This window comes from Bidens hawaiensis, unplaced genomic scaffold, assembly GCF_021521415.1.
Source record: "Bidens hawaiensis isolate Kalapana, Puna unplaced genomic scaffold, B.hawaiensis_p1.1 tig00008096_1, whole genome shotgun sequence".
NCBI classification, from domain to species: domain Eukaryota; kingdom Viridiplantae; phylum Streptophyta; class Magnoliopsida; order Asterales; family Asteraceae; genus Bidens; species Bidens hawaiensis.
Genome location: NW_027491573.1, coordinates 199,921 through 208,624, shown reverse-complemented (window position 1 = coordinate 208,624; position 8,704 = coordinate 199,921). Strand labels below are relative to the sequence as shown.

At 37.8% G+C, this 8,704-nt stretch overlaps 1 protein-coding gene across 1 annotated transcript; it reads right to left on the bottom strand.

The window, feature by feature from the left end:
• Nucleotides 1-333: 333 nt before the first annotated feature.
• LOC143636998 (ubiquitin carboxyl-terminal hydrolase 24-like) lies at nt 334-7,997 on the bottom strand. Its single transcript, XM_077104467.1, has 7 exons — nt 7,642-7,997; nt 5,622-6,155; nt 5,245-5,426; nt 4,912-5,159; nt 4,697-4,839; nt 1,728-1,904; nt 334-843 (listed from the first exon to the last, which is right to left on the bottom strand). The coding sequence occupies exons 1-7, from the start codon at nt 7,657-7,659 to the stop codon at nt 655-657; spliced, it is 1,491 nt and encodes a 496-aa protein (XP_076960582.1). The 5' UTR covers nt 7,660-7,997; the 3' UTR covers nt 334-654.
• Between the last annotated feature and the right edge of the window lie 707 nt (nt 7,998-8,704).

The following is an 8,704-nucleotide window of genomic DNA, read 5'->3' as shown; positions in this document are numbered from 1 at the left end:
TGTAGTTTACTCTTATTCATACATTTAGCTGCTAACAAACTCACTTATATTTTATTAAAATCTATTCTCCTGTGATTCCTTCCTTCACAAAGCATTATTTACTTTCAAAGTTTACCCTTAAGTGTGAAGAAAATATGAGAGCTGCATTTAGGTTCATCAAATTTCAACTAAACTAACCTCTACACATTAACCGTATTCAGTTCGTTCAAATCTTATCTCCACGGGTTTCCTACCATAACCTACTTATTCCCTAACACTAATTATCCAACGCACGTTAAGGATCTACGTGATCTCATTGGTTGGTATCAAGTATACTATTTTCAAATAATAACAAAATGCAAAACGAAACAAACAGATAAAAAAAGTCAACAAAGGTCAAGCAAATGTATACTCCGCATTTCCAATACTTCAAACCTCTAGACACCAAAGCAAAGAATATACACATCAATACTCTACATACACTAAACCTCACTTGCAAAACCATTCCTGACACTAACTTTGCCAAATCAATCAAACTCAACCAATCAATTTCCGATGACATCAGCTTTCCGGCAACAGCGTTTAAACTCGTGCCACATGGGCAGACCTCTGTGCGGGCCATCTCTTGTTGCGTTGGGCTGGGACTTGTGCTAGAAAATAAGCCCATGTTCCTGTTTATAGTCTTTTGTAGAAGAGGATATAGGCTTGGTCGTGTAAGACCTTGTTTTTGCTTATTGCAGTTACAGAAGCATCATCGAACCGAAACCATTGTTGGTTTGGATAACAAGCATCTGCAGTGTAATGCCCCTTTGACGCTTCTCTCCCGTGATGTGTTACTGATGAAATAAGTGTGTACTTTCGACCCTGCATAGTTTTATATTTGTGTCAGAAATATCAATCCTAACAGGCTAGCATAGACACGCTTAAAATCGTGGAAACCAAACACGACACGTTTAACCCATTTAACTAAACGTGCAAAACGGGTAGTAATCACGTTGTAAACTTGTTAATCAGGTTGGTTGGTTTGATAAATGGGTTAAACAGATCATAAAGTAAACGGGTTAAACAAGTCAACTTGAACAAGATCCGTCCCATTTATCTAAAGATGCATGAGTTGACAGGATAGTAATCAAGTTGTAAGCTTGTTAATCGAGTTGATTGGTTGTGATAAATGGTTCGTAAATAGGTTGGTGGGTCGGCATGTTCGTTAAAACAGTTAAACATGTCAACTCGAACACAGCCAGTTTAATTAAATAGATCAACCCGACCACCACCCGTTTACTAAACGATTTTGATTACTTGTGTGCTTTGTTGATGGCATCTCGAAAACTGTCACCCTACTTTTTATCTATTTTATTCAAGAGACAATTTCATATACACCCCCTAAAAGTTAACATTATATAATATTCACCCTACAATAAAAATGTGATGTCAAATATACTCGTTCAAAATGCTTAATATTTCATAATTTTATTAAATATACTTTATGATATGAGCTATATACCCTTCCTTTTTTTCCTTACACTCCAAATTCTCGTATCCTAATACAAGTTTTAAGGGAAGAGTATAAATGTCACAAACTAAAAGTCAGTATACCTAATATATATTATGACTTTTTGTGGGCAAATATGATAATATACCAAGTTTTTGAAATGGGTGTATGAAACTATCACTTTACATATTTAATATTTCTATAAATGACTAGTGCTAAATATGATTGTAATGAAAATGAATATAACAAACTTTACCTTTGTTGCAGCTGAAACAAGCAAATCACGACTTAAGAGCAATTGGAGTGGGAAGCGTACAGATTTGTGTAATTTTGTACTTCCATTAGTTCCATAGCCAAACCGCTTCAGATGCAATATCATTATCTTTGGAAGTGCTTGTAAGTTAACAGATTTTCTGGCTGTCACAACTCCAGCCTAAAAGTCGATTTAACCATGTTTTATCAGCACACGCATGTATAAAGTGTTGGGTTATGAAGGCCTTTGGGCCGGTTTTATTAGGAGGCCCGGTTTTGGCTCCTAATTATGTTTAACCCTAATCTTGTTTATTATATATATCCCATCATGTAATTGTAATCTTGGTTCTGAGCTAATAAGAAAACCTAGTTGCAGCCCGTGGACGTAGGTCCCCTCGCGGGGACCGAACCACGTTAAATTCTTGTGTCGTTAATATTTTCGTTTATGCGTGTTTATCGTTGTGCATGTGTGTGCTGTTTCGCTTCCGCGCGCCGCTTTGTTCCTAACAAGTGGCATCAGAGCTTTGGCTTGTTGGACACACGGTTCGTTGCACTGGTAACGATTTCGCAGAAGGTTTTGGTTCGAATCTGTTTTTGGTGATTAGGGTTGGGTAGGTCCGTCACCATGAATAACTCTTGGAGATCGCAGGGTTAATTTATGGTTCGTGTTCATCAGTGATCGACAGTCAAGATTGGTGGCTGTCAGGCTGAGTTAGGGTTTGACTATTTATTATCAACCGTAAATTAGGGAACCGGGTTTTGTGAAGACCATTTAGGTTCGGGTTCAGATTTGTTTGCAAGAGATTAGTCTGAGGTAACTTTATATAGTTTATTTACAGTTAGTTGATTTATCGGTTATTGCAAGAGCAAATCGGTTTATTTGGCAGTGTTCTGTTGAACAATCGTCAAGTTTAGGCCCGTGCCCTTGTTGTGTCTGTTCACTGTTTTCGATTTGTTCTCGTTTGTTATTGTTATAACTGAAGACGAGGTGGTTATGATTGGAATGTTGAAGGTTATGGATTTTGGTTGATTGGTTTGTCATGTGAACTTGGATATAGTACTGGTGATGGATAAACTTGGAGAAAATGGAACCAGCGGGTGTGCTGGTGACGGCATAAGTGAAAAAAAAATGAGGTTAGTGGCAAGTCATGTAAACTATTGCTCGTTTGGATGATCTTTCGGTTAGGGTTTGAGTTAACTGATCGTGTGTACGGTCATAGAACCCTTGGTACCGCTTGATTTTATGAAAGTTCTACTGTTGTTATAGCTGTTTGCCTGTTAGCTGGTTCGAAACTGTGATTATTACTTCTTGTTCGTTTGGAATTGTGAAGTTATATCTTGTTTGGTGGTGATCAGTGGTACACCATTTGAGAGGTTCATAATCTCGTGTTGGGTAAAGTTATTTGCCGGGATAGTACGAGTGGGGTTCATCTCATGGAGTGTTGGTGTGGCATGGGTTGGGATAACAGAAACAGTGGGAGCTGGGCATAGTCGACTTGATAGGTTGCGTAGAGGTGAGACATTTTAAGAGTCGATGTCGAAAGGTTTGGAATTCTGCTTTTGAGAATGTATCTGAGGTTGATGCATTGGGACTCAGTGAAGGCGTTGACGACTCTTGGGTTCAAGATTATGGTATGCTTTATTTGTTACTCACTTCAATGAAGCATTGTTGAATCTTTTAATTAAAGACTTTTGGAAGATACGAGTTTTTTTTGTATCGTCGGAAGAAGTGAACCAACTTCCGAGTTATAAGGTCTTGGCTCGCTGAATCGGGTAGAGCTAAGGGGTTTCAGTTTGCAGACATGAAGCCTGGAGCCACAGTGATGTTAGTTTGAGCGTATTCGGAGGAGGTCTGAACATGTTCGGGGTTTTGGTAACAGTGGGAGCACGCAGGTGTGTTCTAGGTTTGTTTCCAAAGGAACGTTGGGTTCGGAGGACCAGGAATCCGAATGTGAAAATCTCTCCTGGTATAGTCTGCTGATTTGGAGAGTGTTTATCCTCTGGAAGTCTTTGAAGCCGGTTGTGTGAGTAAGTGAGGGTCGGTTAAGATTGAGGATGAGTCATTGGCGAGTTTTGTCATGGCTGGGTCTGGGATGACCGGATTGGAGTTCTCGGGAGCTTCAATAGGCCTTTCAGGTAACTGATGAGAAGGGCGGATGCAACCAGGGTGTGGATTGGTAGAAATCTTAGTTTGTTCCTAGAGAACTGGAGGCTTGGAGAACTTCTTTTGTTGAAGTTTTAGCTAGTTCTTGGAACTGGAGGCTTGGTAGATTTCTATTACTGAAGATTACTAGAGTTACTGGATGAATGAGATTGTTATATTTACTTGGATGGCAGGCTGGAATTTATCGCAAGGCCTTCAAGTGGGAGATTGTTGGGTTATGAAGGCCTTTGGGCCGGTTTTATTAGGAGGCCCGGTTTTGGCTCCTAATTATGTTTAACCCTAATCTTGTTTATTATATATATCCCATCATGTAATTGTAATCTTGGTTCTGAGCTAATAAGAAAACCTAGTTGCAGCCCGTGGACGTAGGTCCCCTCGCGGGGACCGAACCACGTTAAATTCTTGTGTCGTTTATATTTTCGTTTATGCGTGTTTATCGTTGTTCATGTGTGTGCTGTTTCGCTTCCGCGCGCCGCTTTGTTCCTAACATAAAGACCATTTTTATACATCGTTAAAGCAATCACACACATGCATGCATGCATGCATGCATGTGTGTGATTGCTTTAACGATATGCATGGATGCATGCATGCATGCATGTATGTATGTATGTATGTATGTATGTATGTATGTATGTATGAATATTTATCTATACATGTATGGTAATCTATATATGTATGTATTATCTGATATGTTTGTAACTTTGTATATACGTATACATTATGTGTATGTACGTGTGCAAATATATAGATAAATATGTGTGTATATGTATCTATACATGTGTGTGTATGCCATTGTACTTGAATCATACCTTTCCAGATGTTGTTCGATACTCATCAAGTGTTTCCGGCATAGAATACAGACGAAGCGCGTCCTCGATATTAGCAACACCATCATGAGATATATCAAGATGCAGCAAAAGAAACGGTTGAACAGTAGCCGAATCTTTACTCCCTGCAAACACAAACACATTAGAAATTTACACTTTACACCCTCAACTTCTTATTACAACAAATCAACCCCTACCTGCTGCCTTAACAACACTTCTCAATTGACCTCCAAAAATTGCACTCAACTCTGAAGGAACAAAGTTTTGTGTTCTTGTTACCGCAGATTTGTTCTTGGGGCCCACGGTTTCCCAATCATCTTCTTCAACAGACGAAACAAATGATGACCCGTTGCCATTAACATTTGATGATTTTCCTTCAAGTTTTAGAAGTTCATCGTGCATTTGATGCATGATGAAGCTTAAAAACTCTTGTGCATCTTCTTGCCTAAAAAGAAATTATTTCATGTGTTAACACATAACATTAAATCGACTTTCAAACAATATTTAATAAAGCTGAGTTTAACACGTACCTGGGCCTCCCGGATATGCTGTTGGGAACATCAGGAGTGAAATTCTTCAAGACGACTTCAAACATGACAGGGCTAAAAGGTCGGCCCGTTTGCATATGGTTTAGGTCCTTGGAGATTGTGCCAGCTGGCATCTTAAATTCAGAAAGAAATTCACCAAATGCAGCCAATGTTGGATAGCCAGTCTATATAGGATAAAGCAAGATAACCTTTTTAGTTATGTTCATATAACATTTATAGACATTAATAGGTTATTACTTATTAGACATGTTAATTGTTCCATTTGAAACCAATAAACCGGCCAAAACAATTACCGGTGTGATCACTATCTAATATAGAAAACAATTTACAACATTTGAATCTACAAAAATGTAACAAACCTTGTGAGCAATACGCGTCCGGATACCCTGCAAGAGCTGAACTACTGGAGAACAAGACAAAAGAGCTTGTAGTGTAGCATTGAGAAAACACATGTTCCCCGAGTTAATTAACCCACGAGGTAATAAACCCGTCTCTAAATCATTTACATGATTTCCATCAATCAGGCTATTCAACTTCTCTTCTTTCACACTACCCAAAGTTTCAACTTTACTATTCACTACCGATTTAACGTTATCAACTTGTTTTGGACCCATGTTGCCATTATGATGCGGTGCCCCATTTTGTTTTGGATGTGTTAAAGCTTCAGGCTTGAGATTGTTGACGAGTTCGGTATGGTTAACTTTACCATTCTTGCAAACGCCAGTCGGGTTGTTATTTGATTCACCATTAAAACTACCAAAAGATATTTCATTTGATATCTTTAACGAATTAAGATCCACAGGTTTAGTTTTCACGGGCTTTTCAGCATTTTTAGATGGCTTATTAAGCCATGATTTGACTTCATCTTCAGAAAATGAACCAAATAACAATACCTGCAAGATTAAATAACAAAATAAAGAATATTAGTATATTACCAACTATAAATGCATTATTATGAAACACACACTTCAACCATTAACTCTATTTCAATCACATCTAGTGACTATTGTTGACTTGATAAGTACTTGTTATGCGAAAACTATGGCTTGTAACATTGCCTCGTTTCCGTTCAAATTTTGACCAATATACGCATAAAATAATTAGGATAATTGCCAATCATCATCTTGTATCGCATAGAATTAATTTCTTGTTTGTATGCTTTAACAGCCTTGAGTTCTAGCTTTACGCTTTAGAATACAATTTACCTCAAGAAAAAATAATAAGTGTTTCAATGTAAGAATGCATAAAAAATGAAATGTCTTTCGCATTAATCTCAAAGGTTAAGACTATTGATGTGTTTATAGTAGGGTTATAAACAACAAACGATGAATCATCAACCAGTTGACAACGGCGTTCTACAATAACACTCTCCAAAATCCTAGTACATGTAGTACTACTACATCTAGCGTGAACTTGGCCTTAAATTGCACACATCATGCACGCCTATTATAATAAAGAGCGCATTGCATACTTGATGCGTTGTATTTTGGACAAAAAGCAACAGAACGCAGCATCACGCAACTTAAAAGTTAAAACCATCCTCCATTCATACAACGAAACCTATCTCGTCTTATCGCATTCAAGCGCAATAAAAGACTTCCTTAGCTTAAAAATGCACAAAAGCTAGGCGAGGCTTTTGAGGTTTGTCGTTAGACTAAAGACCTTATTAATATCATCTTTAAGCAAAGAATAACTCTTGCTCTGCTTGAATGCAATAAAAAGTAGACAGTGATCAACATATGAACAACTAAGGACGGTGTTTCTAAATCATTTAAAAGCTACTCACTACTTACACACCAGAAGCAATAGTACCACAAGTACTGGCATCAATAAACGACAAACACGTAATTAAAATTGTATAACATCACTGTGAACCAGCACCCAATTCGCGGGAATACAAAAACGCAAATTTCAACTGAATGTGACGTCATACGAACTTTTTAAAAAGCAATCAAAATTGGGCAAAAGATTAATAGTTCAAAACACATAACCTATAGTTAAACTCAATACCATACCGGTACCGATCCCAAATTTCCCAAAAACTTGATTCCGGTACCAACAATGCTCGATAAAACCGGTACCAATCCCTAATTTGTTAAACAGCGGTACAGAGCCAATCCAGAAACCTAATAGCTGGTACCGTACCAGTCCCGAAACCTCAAATAGCTGGTACCGTACCGATTCCGAAACCTCCAATAGTCGGTACCGTACCGATTCCGAAAACTCAAATAAGTAGTTGGTATCATTTGCTTATCCCTGGTTATTTCTGGTAACCTAGCACAACTAACTAGATCATAGAAAACAAATTACCAACAATCTAAGCTTCTTGAAATCAATCAAAATTACAAAAATTATTATTATTATCACTCACTCACTCACCTGAGGTTGATCAGTCATGGTGAAATCCGAAGTGGGTTGTTGATAATTACGAGTATTGTAATAATAATAATAATCAACAACCAACAGTAGTAAAATTTGAGTGCACGGAAGGTGTTTGATAAAATGTCAATGAGGCTGCCGTGACGGTGATCAACGGTGGCGCATCGACGGTGAATAATAATAATAATAGAGGCGGCCTCGATTTATTTAGGTTTAGGTTTTCTATTAAATCTTCTTTTCTTTTCTTCTTTGGGGAAATAGATATTTTGGTCCTTTATGTTTTCCACTTATTTAATTTCTTCTCGTTGGATATTTGGTTGGCATTAGTTACGTTCGTTACGTTATAGATACCGTTGACAAATTTAAGTGTTCAAACCCAAAACATCATCAAATTAACATATTTAAAAACAAAATATTTAAAACGATGTTCGGCAAACCTGGGTGGTGGTAAAATCTAAGAGTTGTGTTGAGATGGTAACTTGACTCGAATTCGATCGGTTTCGTGTACGTTCGGTACGGTACTATAGCTTAAAAGGGGGAAAAATAAGGTGGACCAATGACCAATTGGGGGGTCGCTAAACTTGCGCGTTGGTAAACCCCGAGCGTTGTCGGCCACGGGCCTTGAGGCGGCGAGACTATGCAAATTAAGTTGGTTTCCGTCAGTTGTTTTATGGTACCGAAACTCCAACAAAAAAATCGATATTTGGTCGGTTTCCATTACATTTATACAACATAATTCACGGTCTAATATGGTACCGCCAGTTGGCCCAATAAGGTATTTGGGGCACCAAAGTTCTTATTTATATATATAGTAATAATTATCAAATTTAGTGTTTGTGATCAATTGTTATGCATCGATTACAAATGCTTGAAGCCTGATTAAGTTGCCACATGTTGTGACGTCTCTTCGTGATGTGGCAAGACCATAATAATTGTGTGTCTTTTGAGGTATGATAACATTTATTTGGGGTTTTTGTGCACTTTAACGCAAGCGTTCGTTTGTGGTTTATGTTTGCTTTGGTGGTAATTAGCTTAATTTGGTAAGAATATGTTGGTAAGAATC

What these genes read in the sequence shown, in the direction of transcription:
- LOC143636998 (XM_077104467.1), bottom strand. An exon ending in GGACGCGTATTGCTCACAAG is followed by an intron (nt 5,427 to 5,621) that starts GTTTGTTACATT and finishes TATCCTATATAG; the next exon opens with ACTGGCTATCCAACATTGGC. An exon ending in ATCGAACAACATCTGGAAAG is followed by an intron (nt 1,905 to 4,696) that starts GTATGATTCAAG and finishes ATCGACTTTTAG; the next exon opens with GCTGGAGTTGTGACAGCCAG.